The sequence below is a fragment of the Vigna radiata genome, chromosome 7 (assembly GCF_000741045.1).
Source record: "Vigna radiata var. radiata cultivar VC1973A chromosome 7, Vradiata_ver6, whole genome shotgun sequence".
Classification (NCBI taxonomy): domain Eukaryota; kingdom Viridiplantae; phylum Streptophyta; class Magnoliopsida; order Fabales; family Fabaceae; genus Vigna; species Vigna radiata.
Window position 1 is genome coordinate 53,269,172 of NC_028357.1, and position 24,736 is coordinate 53,293,907.

The 24,736-nt window shown below is 32.7% G+C and overlaps 4 protein-coding genes across 7 annotated transcripts; all 4 read left to right on the forward strand.

The window, feature by feature from the left end:
- Positions 1-191: 191 nt before the first annotated feature.
- LOC106767273 (UDP-glucose 4-epimerase GEPI48-like) lies at positions 192-5,113 on the forward strand. Its single transcript, XM_014652126.2, has 9 exons — positions 192-784; positions 1,407-1,456; positions 1,598-1,733; positions 2,226-2,327; positions 2,489-2,716; positions 3,188-3,266; positions 3,575-3,657; positions 4,324-4,415; positions 4,719-5,113. The coding sequence occupies exons 1-9, from the start codon at positions 605-607 to the stop codon at positions 4,813-4,815; spliced, it is 1,047 nt and encodes a 348-aa protein (XP_014507612.1). The 5' UTR covers positions 192-604; the 3' UTR covers positions 4,816-5,113.
- Positions 5,114-9,849: 4,736 nt separating this feature from the next.
- On the forward strand, positions 9,850-12,217 carry LOC106767010. Its single transcript, XM_014651816.2, has 3 exons — positions 9,850-10,004; positions 11,284-11,435; positions 11,905-12,217. The coding sequence occupies exons 1-3, from the start codon at positions 9,929-9,931 to the stop codon at positions 11,920-11,922; spliced, it is 246 nt and encodes an 81-aa protein (XP_014507302.1). The 5' UTR covers positions 9,850-9,928; the 3' UTR covers positions 11,923-12,217.
- A 1,317-nt stretch (positions 12,218-13,534) lies between these two features.
- LOC106768319 lies at positions 13,535-17,729 on the forward strand. Of its 4 annotated transcripts, XM_022784296.1 has the most exons (9): positions 13,535-13,707; positions 14,726-14,820; positions 14,951-15,084; positions 15,188-15,296; positions 15,386-15,468; positions 15,908-15,971; positions 16,078-16,195; positions 17,167-17,321; positions 17,494-17,729. In XM_022784296.1, the coding sequence occupies exons 3-9, from the start codon at positions 14,960-14,962 to the stop codon at positions 17,611-17,613; spliced, it is 774 nt and encodes a 257-aa protein (XP_022640017.1). In that variant the 5' UTR covers positions 13,535-13,707; positions 14,726-14,820; positions 14,951-14,959; the 3' UTR covers positions 17,614-17,729. The 4 variants fall into 4 exon arrangements, with proteins under 4 accessions (XP_022640017.1, XP_022640014.1, XP_022640016.1 ...); XM_022784293.1 differs by having other exon boundaries at positions 13,536-13,707; positions 14,726-15,084; XM_022784295.1 differs by lacking the exon at positions 13,535-13,707 and adding an exon at positions 13,722-13,788 and having other exon boundaries at positions 14,726-15,084.
- Positions 17,730-19,706: 1,977 nt separating this feature from the next.
- LOC111242097 (nucleoside diphosphate kinase III, chloroplastic/mitochondrial-like) lies at positions 19,707-22,939 on the forward strand. The gene is made up of 7 exons (XM_022784297.1): positions 19,707-19,880; positions 20,167-20,307; positions 21,394-21,431; positions 21,542-21,592; positions 21,920-22,087; positions 22,181-22,293; positions 22,575-22,939. Exons 1-7 carry the CDS (start codon positions 19,799-19,801, stop codon positions 22,696-22,698), a joined length of 717 nt encoding a protein of 238 aa, XP_022640018.1. The 5' UTR covers positions 19,707-19,798; the 3' UTR covers positions 22,699-22,939.
- The last annotated feature ends 1,797 nt before the right edge of the window (positions 22,940-24,736 follow it).

The following is a 24,736-nucleotide window of genomic DNA, read 5'->3' on the forward strand; positions in this document are numbered from 1 at the left end:
TTATTACAAATAAGCACCATTCAGGAAGAAAATCCCTGTTTAATACCAACAACATAAAAAAAAGATTACACTTTGAAAACGATAATTCGATCTTTAAAGCACAATAATGGTGAAAGGAATAATATTATCTTAGGAAATTAGTGAGCATAATCCTGTAATTAAAATTTAAAACGATAGCCACTTAAGGAAGTAACAAGAGGTTAATTAGAAAGAGAAAAGAAGAGAATGAGTATGAAATGAGAAATTGCAGTGACAGGGGTGGAAGGAATAGGAAGCAGGAAGACAAAATCCGAAGCAAAGACACAGTGGAGATCCACGTGGATGACCTGGAAATCCGCAGTATAAAAATTTAGAAAAAAGAAAAGAAAAAAAAAGAAGTGAAATTTGCGGTATTTAAAGCTAAAGTAAGAACTTGAGACTTTAGATTCAAAAAAATCTCATGACTTTGTTGTGAACGTGTTATTCACAGAATTCTCGCCTTCTCCTGGCGCGTAACAAACTCGTAGCTTTTCCACTGCCATAACTCATCCTTCTCTTTCGCTATTCTGTTTGCTCATTCTCTTGTATTCTTCCGCTTTTTTCTCTCCTGCCAAAAACTTTCGTTATGCCAATGATTCTGGTTACCGGTGGTGCCGGATACATTGGTAGCCACACCGTCCTCCAGCTTCTTCTCGCCGGTTACAACGTATTGGCTGTCGACAACTTCGACAACTCCTCCGCAGTCGCCATATCCAGAGTCAAGGAACTCGCCGGAAAATTGGCAAAGAACTTTTCCTTTGTCGAGGTACCGGGGTTCGACGGTTTTCTCTACTTTTCTATTTGAAAAACAAAAACCCAATTTGGATTGTTGCATGGTCCTCGGAATACGACGTTTGTGTTTTTTCGTTGTTGATTTCGATTTAACGTTTTTATTTTTTTTCGATTTTTTTTGTCTCTGTCTTGAGTTTGTGTGATTTTTGAGTTTTTCACCGGGCCTGTGTACTGTGGTGGCCCCACTGACAGGTAAAAGCAAAAGTGTTGCGATTCGCTTTATTCCATAGTTTGGTAAATACCAAACAAACAGACGGTGACAAGTTTGAATTATGTTTATCTGCGTTTCGTGACAGTTTGGAACTAACTCTGTCTGTTTCACAATTAGTGTGACAAGTACACACTGTACTTTTGATGTGATGTGTGTTTTGTGATTTGTTGTATTGCTTTCCATGATTCCAATTTTATTAACAATAAAAACTGTATTCTGTATTCTGTATCCTGTGTTTGTGTTTTTTCTCTCTCTAAAGTTCAATTTTAAGCTAAATTCTTGTCTGTTTTGGTGCAGGTTCTTGTTTTTGTTTATTAGACGTTCTTAATTATTGATACTTTATTGTGGTGCTGATTGGCTCTTCGTTTTATTTTTCCTGCTGCAGTTAGACTTGCGGAACAGAGCTGCGCTCGAGAAAGTTTTTACAAACCAAAAGTAAGTATTGTGCAGAATTTTTTGTATATGAGAAAAGGAAAATAATGATTTCTGTCGGTGCTTCACGTTCTATTGTAGTTCTATTCGATAAATGATTGGTAAATAAAAACTGTTTGTCATGTATGTCTCTTTTTCCTGCAGGTTTGATGCTGTCATACATTTTGCTGGGCTGAAAGCAGTCGGTGAAAGTGTGCAGAAACCACTACTGTACTTTGACAACAACTTGATTGGGACAATCATTCTATTTCAAGTCATGGTTGCCCATGGATGCAAGAAGGTATGCTCATTTTAGTTTTGATATTATTGCTGATAAAAGAAAAAATTTAGTTTTGATCTGTTGGGTCTGTTTTGATTGGCATCAACTGGATGGAAAAATGTAGCAATATTGATGAATATCGTCACACTTCCATTGAGTGTTCTCCCATTAAATACTGATGACAAGTAGACTCCTTTACAGCCATACATTCCATCAACACTCATTTTTCCCTATTTCTGTTTCTATGAGATCATATCACCTGTTGAACCCCTCTGTTTCCCTATCTAGGGTTAACTGCATATCAATGTTCACCAATCGTCTTTCACACTAAATTACAGTTGTTTGTTAAAAAATATATTAATTAGAAGCAACATCTTAAGGTGAAGTCTGAACCTTTTTCTTTTTATGGTCCCCTGCTATCTGGAAGTTTCTTGTGCAATTTGTTGCGTATATATTTTATTGATGCTTCAATCTGAATATTTGACTGATGTTATATTTCTTGAATGATGTCAGCTTGTGTTCTCATCTTCAGCAACTGTATATGGCTGGCCAAAGGAGGTTCCATGTACCGAAGAATTCCCTCTGTCATCGACAAACCCATATGGAAGGACCAAGGTATGACTAGGAGATTGTTAGACAATAAAACATGACTGCTTGCAAAATGAAAAAAGTGGTTTTTTATTTTAATTTTATAATTTTTTAGTATTACTGATAGCAATGTACTAGTTTTGTCTTGGAAACGGACAATGACATCGATGAGAGGTTTGTTTTTTCAGCTTATCATCGAAGAGATGTGTCGTGATCTCTACTGTGCGGACAAAAATTGGAAAATTATACTGTTGAGATACTTTAATCCAGTTGGTGCACATCCTAGTGGTTTTATTGGTGAGGATCCTCGTGGAATTCCGAACAATCTCATGCCCTTTGTTCAACAAGTGGCAGTTGGCAGACTCCCTTCACTGACAGTTTTTGGAAACGATTATAAAACATGTGACGGCACTGGAGTATGTTATCGCTTTTTTGAATTGGTTTAGTGAATTTTTTCCTTTGTCAAGATTGCATGCAATCTTCACCCCCACTCCCTCCTATAAAAATTTTAGAAGAGATACAAGTGACCTTAGACAAGTCCACAGACCATATTGCTCAAATAATAAGATAAAACTTCCATAGAAATATTCCCATTAATTTGATTGTCATGTGTAAAGAGACAAAAGGGCTTATTAGAGATGTGATTAACAACTAATAGACATTTCTAACAACGTAACTCACTAACAGATTCCATCTAGTTAATACAACTCAGTTGACTAATATCCTGTAATGATACACCTTTTCCCTTTGGTTTGGAATGTTTTAATTATTTTGGACATGCTGAGCTTTCATAGTCTCAGTTTGCCAAATTTTTACAAGCATTCATTCTCATTTCTAAAAGCTGCCTTTGATTTCTTCAAGGATCTTATATAATATTTTTTTCTCAGGTTCGCGATTACATTCATGTTGTTGACTTAGCAGAAGGGCACATTGCTGCTTTGCGTAAACTGGATGATCCTAAAATAGGTATTATTCCCAATTTATTATTTTCTTCTAATAATTTACTAGTGTGTTCGATTTGGTAAACCCTGAAAGATTGTGAATGTGAAATGATTTTTTATCTGCACAAGCAATGATAACTTTTCCTATTGGCCCATTTGTTTTGGATTTTCCCTTTATACTATGTGACTTTGTTAAATAATGAGCTGAAACCTCGGTCTTAACCAAAGTCAAATACTGTCATATGATCTAGGTTGCTCACTTAAGCGAATGAGATAAGGCTTTATTGTTATCGTGGAGTTACCTTGATGAAATTTCATTGATTGTTGATACAGGTTGTGAAGTTTATAACTTGGGAACAGGAAAGGGAACATCAGTTTTGGAGATGGTAAAGGCTTTTGAACAGGCCTCTGGAAAGGTAACAGAGTAATAGTTTTATTTCTGTTTTTGTTTTGTGTAATATAAACCTTGTCACAACCTTGTCATTTTATATAAACGCAATTTTGTTTCTTTCTATTGTCCCGGGACTTCAAATTTTGCAGCGTAACATTCATTTGAAATTCCTAGCATCTCTTAATCAGTTGCATTCTGATAAGATACAATGAAATGGAAGCAAACTTCAACTCTGTAGTTATTGGACTGTCATTATGTCCTGGAGCATTCCGCTGTTTTTTTTTAATCTCAATTAAATATTTATCTCTTTCCGACTGCTAAAACTTCATGGATCAAAGGAATAGAGATCAAATTCATAAAGAGAGATGGAGAGCATGCTTACACTCAATAGCAAGAGATACATTTGAGGCTCTTATTTATTGAGAGCTTATTCTGGTCTAATTCTATAAACTAACCCGTAACTACTAAACTGAAACTCCAATGAACTCCACGATCTCCGTGACTGACTACTACAGATTCAATGAGCAACAAAAGTTTTAGAAATCAAACATCTACCCATTATATAGAACAAACGTGTTGAATTTCTAGTGTTTAAGTAGATAAACTGAACCAACTCTTTTATATAATATATCTGGATTAAGCTACTCTTCAGTACATGACTAATTCAATTTCACAATTTATTATTGTTCAGAAAATTCCACTTGCAATGGGTGGTCGTAGACCTGGAGATGCTGAAATTGTTTATGCTTCAACGAAGAAAGCAGAAAAAGAACTTAATTGGAAGTAAGTATTGATTTGCATCAAAGTGAAAAATAGCCACTTTTTTTTTTTCGGTCTTAAGGCTCAGTTTTTTTGCCTTAAGTTTATAATTTCTTTCATTGTCATTACCGTCCTTGTGAATATCACCGCCGTGTTATTAAATGACCGAATGATTTCACGTCAATTTAAAACTCTTTTTGTTGTGTCAAGCTGCAACTATTATACAAATGTTTTCATCTTTCGGTAAAAAATATTGGGCAAGGTTTCTTCTTCCTTTTATTTCCTCCCCTTTTTTAATTCTTTCTCACAAATTTATTGTCGATGCAGGGCTAAACACGACATCGATGATATGTGTCGGGATCAATGGAACTGGGCTAGCAAAAACCCTTATGGCTATGGTAGATCTGGAGATTCCCCCAAGTGATGCTTATGATTGTTAGATTAAGTATAGGTGTTTTCTTTTGGGGTCTTTTTGAACCCTGTCTCCCAATAGGTCCTAAAGTTCTTACTTAGCCTTTCTAAGATAGAAAATCCTTTCTTAATTATGAATTTCAATAATGTGGTAAATAAGTAGTGGTTTTGTTTTGCTTTAGTTATTCTTTTCGGTTCCCGCTTACAGTATGAGCATTTTCATGATCTTCAAGAACGTATTTATAAATCTAAACCACACATTATAGATTATGACTAACGAGTAATATATCATGCCTTACCTCATTATTCGTAATAAAGTCTTACTTAACAATATATGTTTCGATTTTCATGTTTTTTTTCTTTATCGTCCATTCCTGCCATTGGACTAGAACTCGCAAACATAGAAAGTTAAAATGTTTCACTGTGTCACGCACTCCAAGGAAGAAGCGGAACTTTTGAATTAATGTTTAATGCGATTCACACTCACAAAGCATCTAGAAAGTTTGTTCTCTTGTGATCATATTTTTCTCATATGTCTTCATTGTGATAATTTCGAAATACGTTGTCTCAAATATATATACAAGGTCTTCATCATGATTTTTGTGCATTTTTTTTTTCAATACCATTGACAATTTCTGATGGACTAAATCAGTGACATGAAATATTTCTCTTTTGATCAGTGATAATAGATAGTTTATTCGTATAACTCAAGATCTATTAACGTGAACTTGAAGTCATATGTCATCTCATCCAAACTGCTATCAATCCAAACTGTAATCAAAAGTTTTGTTACATAAATCATATTTTGAAAAATAAAATTGTCAGTTTAAAATTGAGGGGTTGCAGTTAGAAATTATAGAGGTACACGAAAAAAAGCCCACACAGAAATGGTATAGCAAATGTGGAACTGATGAAACCTTTTTCATTTTATGGAAAAAGAAAAGAGTAGTATTTTTAGTTTCCTAAACATCAAAATCATGCAAAAATAATTCTTTGAAAAGTACATATTAAGTAAACTGTATTTATGCTCTAGTATTATGCAGATATAAATTTATTATCATGCAGGATCGTCAAATATTAATAATCATCCGAGAATTACTTATTTTTAATATTGATTATTTATTTATTACATGAAACAAATGATGTGGTGAGCAGTTCCCGTATAATTGTAGAAACGAAGGTAAGTTGTTGAGTACTGTGTCTGGTTTTGTGGAGATGAAAATGAAGCAAAAAAAGAAAGAACTGTATTAACAGATGGAAGTTATTTTTACAAGGAGAAAATTGTAATAATGAAGAGATGAAGAAATCAATGGTAGAGAGATGATTGAATGCAGAGACGATCGACAGGGATGAAGAGAAGTTGCTGAGCAACGTCCTTGAACTGAAGAGGCCCTTCGTTGCATTTTGAGAGAAACCTTGCAGCTTCTTCCTTTGTCAATCTAACCCTTACTCTCACTCCTTCTTTTTCTCCGACCACCTCGTCACTACTCTCCTTTTCATTTTCTTCTCCCATGATCGTCGCTTCTACCTCTGCAAACCGCACACTTTTCTTCACCCTCTTCCTCCTACTTTCTTTTTCTCTCGACTCATCTCTGTAAACACCTTTTCTCACTTCCACTGCCTCAACTTTTGCTTTTCTACGTGACACTTTTCCACCCAAGCATGCAAACATGCTTCCAATCATACGAAGGAAGAAATGGGAAACAAGAGTCTAGATTGTTTGGTTAGTGATGCTGAGCAAAAGGGGCATGGCAAAAAACTCAATTTATAACCATACTTTAGGATTTGTCTTCCACAAGTTTGAAGTGTCAAACGGGCATACAAAGAAAATATACAGTAAAACCTCTTAGTTCCATTTCAAATTTCATTAGCCAATGAGAGACCCAGAGATGAAAGCAGTCGTGATTAGAAATCTATTAGTCAAGATTCAAGTGATTGACCCATATAACCTTTGTTCTTATTCTCCTTAACCATGGAAGTTTTGCTTTTCTTTTGTTGTGAAACTCAAAAGACTGTATTGTCATGGTTGAAAGCGTCTGTGTACATGGCTTTAGTAGTATTTTTCAGTACAATGATACTTTGGGACAACTTTTTTTTATAACGGAATACATGTCATCATTTTATTGGTCTATTTAAATTTATATTTAAAAAATATTTAAAACGCACCAATCACAAACTATCACGTATGCATTTTCAAAAATTGTTAAAAAAGTATTGTTAAAACTCATGTTACGGTGAATTGAAATGTGGGCCATTTCCAAAAGTTTGTGAAAAGATTGAGAAAGTGACCTATGTGTTACACACAGACATTCTTTTTTTCTTTGTACTGTTTTTTCTTTCTATGTTTTCCGATTATGTTCTAATTTTTATGTATTTACTTCCTAATTTCTTCCTTCATATTTTAGTCTTTATTCTTTGCACTTCCTAATGACATAATAGTTTAATGAAAAAAATTGTGTGTATTTTTTTTTAATAAAGTATGTTTTTAGGATTTATAAACTAATCGACAGCCGCGAAATTACGTTTGTAAAACAAAATAAATTAGAAATTACGACTATAAAATAAAATTAGGATTTGTTCTTCTTGGTCAAAGAATTCAAGAAGTGGCGTGTTGAAATTGGAAAACTTTTCTTAATAATCAGTTTTTTACTTGAAATAGAAAATGAAATCATATTTACTCTTTTTCCATTGGTTTCCGATGAATATCTTGGAAAGTGTTAGGAAGAATTGGTCGTAGAGAAATTATGCAACGCGCTTTTTCTTAAAATTATGCTAAGTTGGAATTAGTCAATATGATTATGTTTCCAAATCACTCCTGTTACTATCAATACGTTATTGTGCCTGTAATGCATTTCATTTGAAAAAAAATAAAGTATAAGAGAAACTTTTGCTAATATTTAAAATATTAAGACTACTTTTAATTGGGATTTTTTTCAATTTTAACAAATAAAAATATGATTAATTTTGTCTTTATTTATTATCTTCAAAAGATTTAAAAAAGAAAAAAACAAAAAATCTACTATTTTAAGAAAAGTTAGGTTACAATAAGAGGGTGTTTGATGAATATAAAAATATTTAGTACGTATCTTAAAATAACTTATTTTAAGAGTTTTTAGTATATAAACTCCCCCTCAACTATTTTTTAGATATTTGTAATTTATTTATTTGTTATTCTCTATATTTTTATACGTTTCTTTATTATTCTTATTATTTATTTTAATTCAATAAAGACAATAAATAATTCACTATTTCTAATATTTGTTGGATTCTCTTCTAATAATTTATGTAGTTCAAAAATTGAAAATAATTTAATATTATAAGTTGAAAATGTTTCACTAAATAATTACGTAAAACTTTCATAGTAAAAATTGTAAAAATTAAATATAATATACCAATAATTTAAAGTGAAAAATGAAAAACTTAATGTTTAAAAAATAAATTTAGTTAATATACATTTGTCAATTTATTTAACTAAATTGACTTGTCAAAATACTATAGATGTTAAAATTTTAATTTTCATAGAAATTTTTAACTTACTATTAGTTAATAATATATTTTCGTTTAACAAGATATAAATTTTATTTATATAATAAAATTTATATAATTATTTAATAATCAGTTTTTGGGAACAAGTCTTACAATTTAAATATGGAAAAGTTTGTCATGGAATTTCTGATAGTGAAATTAAAATTTGAAATATAAATTTCAAAACAAAATATGTTGTTGAATAAGTGAATGGATTTTAGATTTAACTCTAAAATACTTTAATTTTAATTTTAAAGCAATAAAGTAGTCCAATATTTAATTATAAGTATATCAAACTATTTATGTATTCCCTTCTTTAGAAGACCACTATTATATTATATTATCGGTATCATCATCTAGTGCACATTAAGCTATTTACACTATTTTTCATAAGATACTAAACTCATTTTCTTAATTATTTTAAGCTGAGATTTCAAAACATTTCATATAAACTATAGATAAATTTGGTAAATGAAATCTTGATATAATTATTCTTACCTAAGTTTTATAGAGTAGCTTATTTAAACAAATTATTTATATTAACATGTCAAAATAATCTATCCAGATTATACTTATAGTTTACCATTTTATCCCTTAAAATAACAATAGAAGACTTTAATATCGAAACCACATTTTTATGACTATGAATTTTAGATCACTGCTGCATTGTTACATTCTTTATTATTCATTTAATAGTGTACTTATTTATTATTGAAAGAATAATGATATTTTGACAACATTTTTTGACAACTTTATTTACAACGGGACACGTGTCATCATTTTATTAGTCTATTTGAATTTATGTTTAAAAAATATTTAAAACAGACCAATCACAAGCTGCCACGTATGCGTTGTCAAAAAGTGGTTAAAAAAATGTTGGTAAAAAAAGTTTTTCCTTATTGAAATCATATAAATTTAAATGTAGTATTTTGTTGATTATTTTATGATTTTTTATTTTTATGTATGAAAACAAATTTCATAAAACAGTTTTACGTGAAATTTCATATTTCCATTTATATTTTTATCAATCTCAACTGTAACAATGATACGATTACTTTTCCAATTTCAGCTTCTTGTTTTTTACATGTTTGTCATTATTGTTTTGTTTTATTGTCTTGTACAGTTAAATTGTGGCTTATTGTTATTGTATATAATTGCTAACACATAAAATATTTTTTTCTTAAAACAAAATTCTTTGGCTAATTAGACTTACGAAATTCTTACATAGTTTTTTTTTTTAATTATAACACTAGCGCGATAATTTTTTTTTTAACAAGAGGCTTTAGACATTTTTTTAGTCAACCACCTAAAAATGAAATTATTAAATCTACATGAAAAGCAATAAATAAGAAGTAAAAAAAATTGAGAAAAATATACTAGTTTTTCTCTGCGAAAAAAAAGTAAAGAAAAATTGGACAAAACAAATGGGGAGGGTGTGAAGAGAAAATGAGTAATAGATTACAGAGTGTTCATTGGATAATGGGGTGTAAACAGTGAGGCCCAAACATGGAGGGTGGACAATTGACATGCTTTACATGCGTGGCGAGACAACGGGGAATTGTGAATCAGAAAGTGAAGTTTGTAGCAGCCCAGCGTGAGCGATGGGTGGAACTCAGGCGTTGAAACGAATTCCCCGCATCAAGTTTCCCAACAGACTTACCAACTACGCTGCTTCTGGTCGGTACACTCTCTCTTTTTCAATTTTTCTACATTTTCTACTTTCTGTGATGTTTTCATTCACTTTCTTGCCGTTTTCCACCACAATCAATGAATAATCTGAGCCTAAAATCGGAAAGAAGCCTAAATACTCAAGTTGATTAGAGTCAAGGACAAAGTAATATGTAATAGTGAGATGCGATCTACTCTTCATCTCCCAGGCTGCTTTTGTGAGCTTGAACTACTCACATATTCAAATTGTAGGGTGATCCTATATTGTTTTGTGCCGATTATTCAATACAAGCTCCATAGTTTTGATTGACTTCGTTCACTTCGGCTGAAGGGGCTATTATATTACTTCATTTAATTGCGCATAAGGATTCGTGGTTTGCAGAACGGTGTTTCCATCCGCATCCCATCAACGATTCCTAGGTGTCCCAAATTTTAGAAGACCATTTACTTGTCGAATATTCAATATTAGGAAGGATTAGTATGCTTTAATTATTATTATATTTTTTTTGCAGTTTATTTTATTTTATTTTATTTTTTTGTTCACTCTAGGTTTTCATTTTGATGATTATGTTGTGATTGATGAGAGAGTACAAAATGGATTTATTGAAAATATGGTTTCTGGTGGAGTCTACTAGAGGTGGCTTTTGATTCGCGGTGGAGTCTACTAGAGGTGGTTTTTGAAAAATGGTTTCTGGTGGAGTCTACTAGCTGATCAATGTAATGGGATATGGCTAAGTGGTTGTTGTTTTGGAAATGTTTTTCAAATTGGAACAGCTGTCTGGTCGTCATTAAAGTGTAGTCGAATTTATTTTGTCAGTGTAAAGGGTTATTTTGTTAGTGTCAAAGGTTTTATATTGTGTCAACCAATGAAAAGTCACGGTTGATATGACTTAAAGTAATTATTGTAAAACGAAAGAAACTTACCATGTCCAACCTTCGTAATTGGATAGCATTGTAAAACTTCTCTACGACTTCCATACTTAGACTATTTACTCATAACTAAAATTTTACATTAACATAGAAAGATCATATAAAGTATTTTATAAGATGAAAATTTGTAATAAATAGTTAAACAATTTGAAAAATTGCTTCGAAATCGTGCTTGGTTCATATCTGGTTTTTGAACTATTTTTTGTTCCACGGGGTCGGCAGCGGATCTATTTTGAAAATTGCTGTTGTGATTGGTAATAGTTGAGATCCTCTAGACGAGTGACTGAATTCTTTCCTCAATCATCTGTCGATTGACTAAGAGTAAAATTACCAATTCTGTTGAAAAATTTCATTGCAGGTTCTGCATCCGAGACTCAAGCTGCATCTTCAGCTAGCGATGCTAATTTGTCGTTCTTTTCAAGTTCAAATGCTTCCGCGACAGTGGGAGGGAAGGCCTCTCTTCAGCCCAAAAGAACTCCAGTGTCCAAAGAAGAAATAGAAGCAGTTTTGGTATGGAAAGTCTCCTTCTTAGTGCTGGGCTTTTTTACCTTTTCTGATTGCACTTGTTACTTTTGCTCATAACAAATACATTTATGGAGTGACAAAGGTTACTGGGTTAGCTGGGTTAAGTTAGGACCCTACTTACCCTTGCATGAGCTACTATTGAAGTTTGCTACTAGTTAGGCTTCTTAAAAACTTCCTCCACGAGAAGACCAACCGTCGGATGTGCATGGTTCCCACACTGGAACCTACACACCTGTACAAAAAGTGAATATTTTCATGAAGGAATTCTTCCTCCCAGAATATACGTGTGTTTTTCTTGTTTACTTACTTTTCGTAAATACTAATCATCTTTGGTTAGCCTGGCTAGGTATTGGCTTAATTGACTGATCACTACTTGATAACTGGGAGTCAAATCAGTTTTTCTTGCCCCTTGGTTTATTTCTGTTACTAATTTAAAGTTGTGAACTTTTGGCAGTTGGGTGGCTGCTTCTAATCAAAAGTGTTCTGGAAAACGCACCTGTATCTTGGACTTCTTTCTGTGACTTTGATTCATCAAACTTCTGACGATGCTTACTTTTTTCTTTTTGTTGTTGGAGTGTTCTGTCCACTGATTCAAATTGTCAATAATGGAATATGACCAGGTTTGAACTTTGAAATTGAGAACCGTGCTGTCCATGTTATTACTTCTATAACTAGTCAATTTACCTAGGCACAAAGTGCCTCAGTTACTTGTTATACATTTAATTAGCAAGGAAATGAGCAGAGTAAGAGAAGAAGAGCGTTTGTTATGGACCATATTTCATCGAGGCTGTTGCTGGTTACAGCCATGAGTGGAAAGCTGGACTGCTAGTATTGAATCACATTCAGTATATAGTTGTTTGATTCCCTTGTGCCATGCAACTTTCGAAGCTTTCAGAATCCCCCAAAGGCGAGTCATTAGGGTATGAGTGTACCATATTTTTCGTTGAACACCAAATGATCAATTACCAAAGCAGTCTCTGAACTCACTTCCTCAGGCTTTCATTTACCGGCTCAATGTAGCCCGACCTGTTGGGCTGGGCTATAAAAGCCCAAATTTAACTGAGGCCTAAAAAAATGAAGTCCAAGCCCTGTGAAAGCCTGGTTTTGTTCGCTAAACCAGTATTTGACAATGATTAGATTGGGATTTAAGTCCAACTTTAAAGTCCAAATCCCTTTTGTCACCTCTTCATCCATCTAAATTAGGGAGGGTTCCGTTTGATAAGAACACTGCATTTCGGCACACTATCCTTAAAGTGAGATAGAATCTCCTACATGTTTGTAAGCATAAACATGTACTTTGGCAGTGTCCTGTTTTAATTTTCTTAATAGAGTGCAGTTTTATATCCCATAAGAGTTTGTTAAATTTCACTTTAAAACATGTATTTAAATAAACATCAAGAAATAAGGGATAGCCCGTTAAAAATTCAAATAGAGTTTTATGCATCTGGGTCAGTTATCTAGAAACTGTCTGTCACCATTACCGCTTGTATAGCACGAGAAGTTGGATTTATTATGAAATATTTGAACTTATGGCTTTCAATTTAAAAAAAAAATTAACATTATATATTAACATTAAGGATTTACATCACATTAAAATTATGTAATACATGTTTTAAATTAATTTATATAAAATCAAATGATGTGCTACTCTATATATTAACATTAAGGATTTACATCACTTTTATAAGCCAAATTAAGTATGGAATACATGTACGAAAGCTAAATTAATATTATCGTAATGACATATATCTTGATATATATAATGTCGACACATATATATTGCTTAAATAAATTTATGTGTATATGAACTAAATTAAGGATTTGCAACCTATCTCGAAGACTAAATTCTACGTATTAACCTAGAAAGGTTATTTGTATTTTTCATAATTTTCACTTCAATTTGTTTTCTACATTAATTTTAACCAAATTATTCTTAACTAATGGAAGATAAATTCTATAATTTAATAAAATATCGATTATATTTTTTTGCAATGATCGAAGATGACTGACACACATTAATAACTAATAATCACGGTACTTAAACAGCTAATAACTTTTAAAACATTATATTATTTTTTTAATCTGTGAAGAATTGCGGATGGGGAAAAAAGTTCATGGGCAAAAGTGTCTTTTCTCGGTAACCGCAACAGCAACCGGAAGCGCGCTGTACGAAACAAACACCAGCTTCTTGGGCTTCGAGCCGCTTTCTGTTTCCATTCCAGCGAGGAAAGTGTCCAACCTCAAAAACCCTTCTCTGGTATATTTCTTCAAACTCTATTCATAAAAGTTTTCACTTTTAATAATACGTCGTCTACTAATACTCTGGCACTTCTAACCTGTAAGCTGTAGCTGTCGTGCCACATGTTCTCTTTGTTTGACCCATTATTTTTATTTTATTTATTTATTCTGTGTGTTTTCTTTCGATCTTCGCTCTGTTTGGAGTATTAGGGTTGGTATATCAGCAACATGTGTTGATCTAGTTTAGTAGTTCTGAGTTTCTGCTTGATTCGTGGTTTGAAGTGTATTGTTATCGTTCTTTGTTTTCCGACGTTTCTGCTTCCGTATTTTGTGGCTACTACCAAACTATTTCCGACTAAGTTTATGAATGTGGGTGAAGGCTTTTGGTGATCATGTGGAGCGATTGTATAGGTGAAGTCTATTCCTCACACTATTTAAATGAGCATCCGAGTCTTTCTGGGTTATCGGTTTTTTGCTTTTAAAGAAGCATTATAATTAAGTATTTAGCATGCTGTTCGCTTTGGACTTTGGAGTAATACATAATCATAGTTAAATTCTAAGCTGGAGGTATTCTTTCAGTATGTTTTATAATTTGATCTGCGTAAAAGAGTTGCTTCTTTTACCTTGAGAGGGAGGAAATAATGAAAGAGGGATACCGTTGGTTTGTTATGGCAGCTGGCAAACCAATGCCGTGAGAGCCAGTCTTATATCTTCTCTAGAGCTTGCCTGTTTTTCTTGAGTTTTTGGTCCCATGTGATTGGTAGTCAGCATTTTCTTTACGATCTTTCTGGACGAATGGAATTTATATTCCGTACCACTCTAATTGAAGGCAAAGGAACAGACTTTTCTCTTCAATTGTAGTAGTTTAACCACAACTATTCTGGGACTGCTTGTTTTGGATGGTCTAACGATTTGCGTATGTTGTTTTCTTTTTAGCCGGTGTTAGTCCACGATGTCTTTTATTTGGGGTTGGTGGTGGTAAAGATTGGATGTGGATGCTTTGTGTGGCGCTGAACTTTTGTTTTTGTACATTTCAGGGCTGGCATCCATGTCATATTCCTATTATTTGCTGAAATGACCTTTAGCTGCATACTGGGCGAAAGTCAAAAACTGATTAGCAACTTATGAATCAGTTAAGGAAGTGGTGAATTTTGTGCCGATTTAACATCTTGGTGTGGTTATTATTATATAAGGATAAACCCTGCTTCACTATTATGCTGTCGTCCTCAAAATAGGATTGCCGTCCTTTCTTCTTGTTGAAGGTAAATTTAATGGATGATGGTCCCCCGAAACTAAAAATCATTCCTGATCACTTTCAAGTTCCAACAGCAAGTTTAGAATCCCCTGAGAGCAGAACATCGTCAATTACAGAGCCTGGAACTGATCAATCTTCAAGGTATGGTTTCCTGGCTAAAAATGAATAGAAGAAAGCAATAATAAAAACAGTTGTTGATAGACTTTCGATTTATTTGAGAGTCACTCAATCTAGCTTAGTTTAGGTCCTCACGCCATCAACGGACTCGAAGGAAATTAAGGACAGCTTTCATGTTGAACTTGTTTTCTCCTCGGCGACTGTCATGGGGTTCCAGTACTGGAGGTCAGGAAAAGGTGTGATTTGAGAAGCTTTTATGCTGTGCATATTTTGTCATCGGTCAAGTTTCTATTACATCCTACCAATAAAAATTTATATTCTGTAGGTTGAGCTAACAGCTGCGGAAGTAGAATCACTTCGAACAGAACTTGCTGATATAGAGGAGAGGGAAGCTCACTTGAAAGCTCAGTGAGTGATGTGATCCTCAACTTTATAATATTAATTGTTCACTAATTAGCAGAATTCTTTCGGTCACAATTCTTGTATCCTCTAGGTGTCCTGATCTTATTCATAGAAGCTGCGTAGATGCTGTCATAAGTATTAAAGTCTAGATACGTGTGACTTTTTGGAGTATTAAGAATAAAATGAGGACTTCCTTTTTCTTTCGTTGTTATCCATTTCACTCCTTACAAGTGACTCTTCCTGGTGTGCTAGACACAGTTACTCTTTAGTCTTATTTGTAGTTGAAATAGCTGCATTGAGAAAATAAAGAAATTAACTGTTTAATACCTATCTACGTATTCCTCCCCTTTCTGTGGGGAATTCTTCATTGGGTTAGGAGAGCTGGGGTGCTGTGCTTTCTTGTATAATGATTTATTAAATTAATTTTGTTTAACAATTAACACAGGTTGGAACATATTGATGAAGTTTTGCGGTCTGCTCGTTTATCTGGATATTTATACATTCGAACTGTACTAACTGCCTGCCCTACACCAGTTTATGTTTCTTTAGTTTGAGCTTCATCATTTATTTCACATAACAAGCTGAACTCATTTGCTTTTGCTCTTTCTTGTAAAGAGATGGGCAGCACTACCAGGAGAACCTGCACCGATAGATGATACTGAAGTAGATGATCGGCTTCCTCGTTTTGTTGTTCTCCATGGTGCATGTATATTTTTATATCTGTTGTGTACAGGTAATGCAGTAAGTCATGTTCCTTCATTCTTGTGCTTTAAGAATTACTATGCTTTAATAGTAATGCAGTTAAATCTGAGCAGTAAAGCTCTGCTCTCTGTTTCGTATTATTCTCCCGCGCCCCTCTATTTTTTGAATATATAAAGAAATGCCAATTTATTTGGAGATGTTTTATTCCTTTTTGAATATTCTTGTTTGCTCCTAAACGATTTATGCTAGGTAGAATGCATGAAAGTGAATCCAGCGTAGGATATAGAATCTATAGATAACGGCAATTCTATGTTTGTCATTGTATTGTTATTATACGCGATATTAGTCACATGAATTTGCTGACATGCATATGATTCAGGAATTCAACTGTTTTAGTCAGGATAACTCTTTTGAATTGTCTGCCTTTAGGAATGATATCTCATCACAAAAGTGATGAAATGTCCGTTTCACCTTACCGAAACATAGATGTAAGTAAAGAAGAGCAATCTATCCAGTTCACTCTTCAGATCTAAAATTCTTTCAGACCAATTTGAGTTATCTAGGAGCCAAAAGATAGCGCAGGTTGATTTGTTTTGGTAACCCAAAAGTTTATTTGGTTCAAATTGGGCCAAACGGTCAAGGCAAGCTTATTTAATTTAAAAAATTATGAATTAATTTTTTTTTTTCATTTTTCTATCAATTATGTCAAAGAATGGACAAGCCGTAGACCCACCCTAATTTAAATAGAGTAATAGGAGCAGCAGCGGGGAATTTGCTCTTAGCTTAGTCAAGGAGACCCTTATGTCATGCTTAGAACTAGCTCTCCCATATGCATAAGCTATTTTGAAAAGGCCTAAATTTGTGTTTTAATCTGTCTTTGAAAAAAGAACAACTGCACGTGGTTAGCTCAATCAAACAAAAATTATTCTCAAGCTTTTAAATTATCGACTTTCATTTATAATGCATCAATGCATGCTTTCTGATGAAGGGGAAACATTGCAGATCTAAGCCCCCAGGACTCAACTCTTCTAGCTGATATCATTGAAGTAGGGAGTTTACCATGTTTTAAGCAAGAAGATGATGAAATTCAGTATGCCTTTTATATTTTAACTCGTCATGGATTGCGATATGAATGCTCAAGCAGTTCTAAGATACAGGTGTGTTCACGTTAAGATAATTTGATTCTTAGTAGTACTTATTGTATTTTAGTTTTACACTCTGAACGATGTTAAGCAATTTTCATCCTTGATATAATTTTGATCACCTTCTAAAGTCAGTCACATGTCACCATTTCAATGATGTAGTTTGCCTCCAATTTTCTTCTTTCAGGTCGACTCTTGGTTATCAGCTTTACAAAGCGAATGCAAATTGGAATGTGATACATTTTCTAAAGCTGACTGCAAACTGGAATCTGATACTTCAGTTCCCAATGGTTCGACTGAGATGTAATATCAGTACACCTTGTTTGTTGAGTTTAAGTGGCTTTGTAAATCTTGGCTACTTTGTAAATAACGATGATATCTTGAAAGTAACTTAATAAAAAACTAGTGATTTATTTGTGACTTTTTTAAACCTTGCAATTTTAATGACCTTTCTATATGTATGTTAACTAGAGTTGGTACATCTTTATGAAGGAGAGAAGCATTAAAATTGAATGCTTATACCTGAATGGTGATTATTGTGGCATCATGAGGTTTAAAAAAAGATAAAAACTCTGCATGAAGATTGGTGGTTATACTTTTCCGATCTCTTTTGTTCACGAACAGCATTATGAGTTGTTAGTGTCCAACTTTCATTATCTTCCTGGGGAGGTTCCGATAAGCTGTTAATTATATTGTAGGCATAAAATAGTGATATGCCTACAAAACGATTTTCATTGTCATGGGAAAGACTTCTCCCCTCTGCCCCTACTGAAATAATAATCAAGAAAAATGTGAATGCCAAGATTAGGGTGAATGTATTTAGAAATGAGAATTATTTCACCTCAAAAACTAAACTAGAGAGGATTATGCAGAAGTCATTATATTATACGAATGCTTGGGCGATGCTTTACGCCGCTTATAGTAACAAAAAGTAATAGAAGTGAAAATCAAATACCAAAGGGGTGCCAATTTTAGCTCTAACGGAGAGATATTTGTGGCTTGTGTTTCCCATCGGAACTTCTTCTCTCTTCTGTTTAATTGGGTAAAGAAAAAAAAAGGAGTGAGAAAGGAAAATGTGAGAAATGAGTGAAAAAAAAAACAGATTTTTTTTTTATTGGAAAGAAATAAGTGAACTATTTATTTAATCTTATTATTATTTTGATTAAAAAAAAAAGACAGGCAGGCAGTTACTTAATTGATTATGTGGTTAAAATAGTTTTTAAACACATTTCTTGGCCTAATTGTTGAAGAAAAAATTCCACGTTTTGGTGGACAATCTTGAGAGTGAAGTTGATTCCACAATTTCTTTTTAATTTTCCATCTCCGTTTCACTGAACCAAATGAAGTGGGTCATGTTCAGGTAGTTAAAACTACTATACTCAGACATTTAAAAAGGTGAGCACAGGTTACAAGCTAAATTTCCTTAATTGCAATCGAAACTTGAGCCTCATCTAAGAAACTTTTTCTTTGGTTCTTTTTGTCGAAATGAAACAGTACCACGTAAAGTATTTGACAAGAGAGGAGGTTTCGTAATGATTTTCCAGGACACAAGAATCTATAAAAGAGGATTGTTCCCTACCTCTATCCCTCTTTTCTCACCCTTTAAACTAAATCAATCATTCTTCAATCTTATTATCACTACATCATCCTTTTCAACCATCATTTCTTTCGCTATTGTCCATTGTACATGATAAAATCTCTGTCTCATCTGCTGTTAATAATTTTATTTCAACCATTCTGTAACATAAACGCGGATGTCCCCTGCAGTTAGAAAACAACTTTAGGATGAGCAGTTCAATCTCTCACCATCCATTTTTTAATTATTTTTTTCTATAAAAGTTTAATGCATATTAGCGGTTGAGATACATGCACCGAAAAGTTAAATTGGAGAATGGTAGGAAAAGATGCTAAAGTTTTTTATATTTTTTAATTCAGTCTTATGAAAAATTCTTCATCGTTAAAGATGATGATACGGAAATCACATGTAACAATCTGGTTATTTTTATTGATAATAAAATATTTTTATACTTATTATTAATGTATAAAACTAAAATAATATTTAGTTAATCCAAATAAAAAAAGTAAAAATTTATGCAATTTGATTAACTAATATTTTATATGTGAATTCATGTTAGGTAAGAGTAAGAAGTAGAGAATGCAGGAAGCGCACAGATATAGGAGGAGGAGGAGGTTGGAGAGGATCTTATTCGGAGCACGTGGGCTCAAACATCATGGGCAATGTTTGACCGCAGTAGTAAAGTTACTTAATTAACCCTAACTCTCACTACGTGCTCACATACACACCACCCATTTCCAATTTACACATCCAACCAAAACTACCGAAAAGTTAAAAAAACAAAAACCCAAGGACCAAATTGCAAAGGCAGGCGAAATAAAAGGAAGCGATAATCCTTGATCATTCTTCACCGTTGCATCCTTGTGTTCTCTTCTTCTGCTCTGTCACTGAGAACAATCTAGACGAAGCCAAGAAGATGGCCTCACAGGTTTGCAAATCTGCTTCAAGAGCCGCGAGGTCCCTTCTTTCTGCTTCTAAAGCCTCTCGTTTTCACTCTCGTAACTACCTCCTATCCCTTTTTCTCATCATCATTCTCCAATTACCTCATTTTTTTTTTTTTAATTTAAACCTTTCTTATACCCTAACCACTATATCGTCGTGCTAAAATTAAACCTCCATGTTTCTCAGCTTTATTTTTAATTTTTTTTATACAATTTGCGCGTTCATCTGTTTTTTTTTTTTTTTACTTATGGTTTTCGTGAGGAACCGATTGGAAATGTGAATGGGTTGAATTTAGATGTTTTGTGTTTCGCTGAGACGAAAAATGAATATTCGTTTTCACAGAAGGACGTGCGGTTGGTGCTGCTGCTGCTGTTTCATTGAGCAGCAAAGTGCCTCTTTGGTCCTCGAGTCATGGGAGGAGCGGTTCTGGAAGTGGATCCGCGTCATCATGGATTTCGGGAGCCATTGCTCTTCCTGCTGCAGGTTTGGTCAGCAATAACTGTTGAAACAATGCATTTACTTTTTGACTACTGTGTGTGTTCGTGATCACAAAGTGACAAACCGGATATATATTTTAATTGCTAAGAATGGGCATCTTTTAATCCTGCGTGCCACTATCGTTTATATCATATATTTGTCTACAATTAGTAGATCTACACTGTACAATTAATATAGATGGTTAAGATCTAAGATGTACATATATAAAAATGTGAATCTGATACAACAGACAATGCAATTATTTTAAAATTATATATAATACAATTGTTTGAGATACATATCTAGTCATGTAATAGAATTTCATAAAATTAAGATTAGATTTAACTAAAAATCATAAGCATCTTCTTACTCAATATGCCCCTATTACTTGTATATGAGATGCCGATTGGGTGTCAAAGGAGGAGGAGCCTCATCCCTTGCTGCTTAACAGTAGCAGCTGTGGCTTCCGGGACCTCTTCAACATCAATAATACTATTTTTGGATCAAGTTATGTTTTTGGATGTCATACACTTTTAATTCCCTTAACATCCCCTACATAGTAAAATATTTCAAAACTTTAATCAAGTCTTTTTAGATTTAACCAATTTTTGACACAGTAACTTAACACTTTAACCGATAGTGACCCAATAGAAACGACAAGATAGGTCTAACAGGTTTTAACTTATGGTTATGGTTTTGATATCATGTTAAATGTAGATTTATATTCACTTGTATCGATTTTTTTTAGAATAAAGATACTCAGACAACATTTTCTTGACAACATTTAAACATCATCATACGTGTCATTGTGTGATTGGTTTATGGTGGTGTCATTGTGTCATTTGGACCAATCACACAATGACACATATGATGATGTTCAAATGTTGTCAAAAAAAAATGTTGTCTATATATCGTTACCCTTTTTTTTTATGTACAGAAGATGTGAAATCGGATTTCCAACAAAAGTTTTAAGCGTCTGCTTATGTGCTTGGAATTAGTCGGTGGGATCTTAACATTAGTGCAGGCTTCCTTTAACTTGGTATTCTGCTACTGATTTTATTTTATTGCTTTTTCTTGTGTTGTGTCTTGAAGCTTACATGTTCCAAGATCAGGAGGTGCACGCAGCTGAGGTACGCTTGACTTTTCTTTAACAAATTCTCCTTGCCTTTTACGCTGATATCGCTGGTTGCGTGCTGGTTTCTCTGACACGATTATAACATGTCTACTTTTTCTTACACAGCTGGAGCGCACTTTCATTGCCATCAAGCCTGATGGAGTGCAGAGAGGGCTGGTAAAGTGAAATTTCATTTCTTGTACTTCTTTGTGATTTGTTTGTGAAACATTGTGAACAAGTAAGTGCAACTTTGTCCGCACGTGTCACTATATGGTCCCTACTTTGAGAAATGATTACCGAGTATGGAAATACAGTCTCAACTAATCTTTACTTAATCTCATTTAAAATGTTCTTAATTCTTTTTTCTATATCCGTTAATTTAACTGTCACACATACATTAGTCGAAACATGAACTCGTTATAATTTGGGACTATCTAATACTCTTTCCACACTTCTGACCTTTGTTCAGGTTTTGCTCACCATTTTTATTTTTCTCCTTTTCAGATTTCTGAGATTATATCTCGTTTTGAGCGGAAAGGGTACAAGCTTGTGGGAATTAAAGTAGTGATTCCTTCAAAGGATTTTGCCAAACAGCACTATCACGACCTGAAAGAAAGACCCTTCTTCGATGGGCTGTGTGATTTCCTAAGCTCTGGCCCTGTTATTGCAATGGTTAGAAAATAGAAATGACTCAACCTCTGATGACAGGAATAAAAAAATCAGTGTTCTTAATTTTTTTTTGTTTCCCTAAAATTCATGTCACAGGTGTGGGAAGGACAGGGAGTTATTTCCTATGGCAGAAAGCTAATTGGAGCCACAGATCCCCAGAAATCAGAACCTGGAACAATTAGGGGTGATCTGGCTGTTGTTGTTGGAAGGTAACTAATTGTTCTGCAAATAAATGTGCTAGTTTTGTAGATAATGATACATAGACAATATTTTTTTATAACATTTGAACATCATTTACATGTCTTTATGTGATTGGTATTATTGAATGTGGAGTAATTTTGTATCAATCACGTAATGACACATAAATGATGTTCAAATATTGTCAAAAAAATATTGTTTAAGTATCGTCCTAGTTTTGTTTCTCTTTACACAATGCTTTGTACATTATTTGGTCATCACAAAATTTATTATAATTGTCCTGTGCTTACAGAAATATCATTCATGGAAGTGATGGTCCGGAAACTGCCAAGGATGAGATTAAGTTGTGGTTTAAGCCAGAGGAGTTAGTTAGTTTCACTAGCAATGCAGAGAAGTGGGTTTATGGTGCCAATTGATTCTTTCTCTCATGCCTTGAGTTTTTCTATAAGCTCGGTGAGTTTTTTTGGAATAAGTCATTTTTCAGCGGCTATACTGAACTCTCCAAGCCACAAATAAGCGCGATTGAGATTCGTAGCGTTAATGTATTTTAATAGGAATTGCATTATTTTATTAGTAGTGTGACATTAATTATGCCAATAATTCTAAATGGGTCAATTGGCTTTTTCTTAAAATGACTGTTCATCTTATAATATAAAACATGTGGGAGACTTTAATCTTTCAAGAATATTAGGTAATGAATTTATAAATAAGTTCTTTTAAAAAATCTTTTAATAAGTTGTATTATTAATATGAAGCAGTATTTTTGAGGAAAATACTTTTAATTTTTTAATTTAGGTTTTCTTTTAAACATTATTCTGCTCAAAATAGGGAAATAAGGTTATATATGTATATGATACAAAATATTTACTAATTTTATGAATACTAATATTAAAAGAATCTACTTTTTTATTTATTTATCTTTACAGGCTTTTTACTAAAATAACCTTATAGTATGGACGATGAATTCTTGTAAAAAAAAAATACTCTAGTGGTCTCTAAGAATATCTTTTATATTTTTACGCTGTTTATTTTTTTTTTTATATTCTTACATCTTAAAAGTTAAATTATAAGGTCTTTTATATAGTAATAAAAAGTTATTTAAGAGCTCAAACTGTGGCTTATTATTAAAGTAAAATTTAGATGAACTTTTATAAAGTCTCGTATAATGAAATAAGAAAAACTGTAACATAAAATATCATAAGATTTTACTAAAAATGCTATAATTAATAATTTTTGAAGAAATATTCTCTTCTAGAACCTCATCGTCACTTACATAAATTATCCTAATATGATGGATTGTAACAAATAAAAAGCCCTAAAAAAAATTATGAAATCTAATACGAATTGAGGTGGAACATGGTTACATTAAAAATCATTTTTCAATGCAGTTCCTCTTGAATGCGAGTTATTTTATCATTTCGTAATGAAATTATAAGAGTGCTGCAACTTATGAAAGAATTTTGAATTTGGACAAACGACTTGCCCAAATTATGACTTAATAAAACTTTATTAATATTTGGTCTAAGATAAGGTACCCAAATTATGACTTAATAAAACTTTATTAATATTTGGTCTAAGATAAGGAAACGCATAAAATTCAAATATTATTTCTCATTATATTTACGTAACAATAATGACATTTCGAAATGATTCTCGGAATAAAATTTTATTTATAAAATATGTTTCAATGACATAGTGAGAATATCATATTATTCCAATTTTTTTTAGTTTACTAAATAATTATTAATGTTAAGTAATGAAGAGCAATTATCCCTATTGAAAAAAAAAAACTTTAATTAAGAATCGATGTATATTCAGATTACACAATTCTTCAAAATTGCTAAAGAAAAATTTTGTATACAATAACTAAGGTGAAACCCGAGACAAAAATTTCAAATTAAGTGTTAACTTTTGGTAAGTATACGAAATTCTATAAATAGTAAAATGAAAATTTCAAATATTGATTTAAAATTTGTATTTGTTTGATTAATTATAATTACTTATCAATTTAAACAGTAATTAAAAATATTGACTTATTTAATTCTAAGATAAAAAATATATATGTTAAAGTTATAAAGTGATTTAGGAATAACTTCGTTCCCATTGAAAGATAATTAAACCTTCATCAAAAAAACATAAAAATTATACATTTTTCCATAAAAATGGCACAAAATACATAAATAAAGACAAATAATACATTCTAATAAGGGTTAAATATGTTTTTAGTCCCTATACTTTGGAGTGATTTTAGTTTTAGTCCCTCTTTCAAATTAATGTATAATTTAGTCCTTCAACTTTAGAAAACTTTGGTTTTAGTCCTTTTTACCAAATTTTTTTAACTTTATTTGTCATTTCAAACGTGTTTCTCAGTTAACATTGAAACAAAAATGTGTTAAACAGCATAAACAATCCAAATACTATAATGAAATGTGCTTGAAACAGCAAATAAAGTTA

Bases quoted from the DNA above. Each gene is read 5' to 3' on its own strand.
- LOC106767273 (XM_014652126.2), top strand. From the start codon at position 605: ATGCCAATGATTCTGGTTACCGGTGGTGCCGGATACATTGGTAGCCAC. The intron at 1,734-2,225 runs GTATGCTCATTT...GAATGATGTCAG, and splicing joins TTGCCCATGGATGCAAGAAG to CTTGTGTTCTCATCTTCAGC. The intron at 2,328-2,488 runs GTATGACTAGGA...TTGTTTTTTCAG, and splicing joins ACCCATATGGAAGGACCAAG to CTTATCATCGAAGAGATGTG.
- LOC106767010 (XM_014651816.2), top strand. From the start codon at position 9,929: ATGGGTGGAACTCAGGCGTTGAAACGAATTCCCCGCATCAAGTTTCCC. The intron at 10,005-11,283 runs GTCGGTACACTC...ATTTCATTGCAG, and splicing joins TACCAACTACGCTGCTTCTG to GTTCTGCATCCGAGACTCAA.
- LOC106768319 (XM_022784296.1), top strand. From the start codon at position 14,960: ATGGATGATGGTCCCCCGAAACTAAAAATCATTCCTGATCACTTTCAA. The intron at 15,085-15,187 runs GTATGGTTTCCT...AGCTTAGTTTAG, and splicing joins GGAACTGATCAATCTTCAAG to GTCCTCACGCCATCAACGGA. The intron at 15,972-16,077 runs GTACTAACTGCC...TTTCTTGTAAAG, and splicing joins GATATTTATACATTCGAACT to AGATGGGCAGCACTACCAGG.
- LOC111242097 (XM_022784297.1), top strand. From the start codon at position 19,799: ATGGCCTCACAGGTTTGCAAATCTGCTTCAAGAGCCGCGAGGTCCCTT. The intron at 19,881-20,166 runs GTAACTACCTCC...TCGTTTTCACAG, and splicing joins AGCCTCTCGTTTTCACTCTC to AAGGACGTGCGGTTGGTGCT. The intron at 22,294-22,574 runs GTAACTAATTGT...CTGTGCTTACAG, and splicing joins CTGGCTGTTGTTGTTGGAAG to AAATATCATTCATGGAAGTG.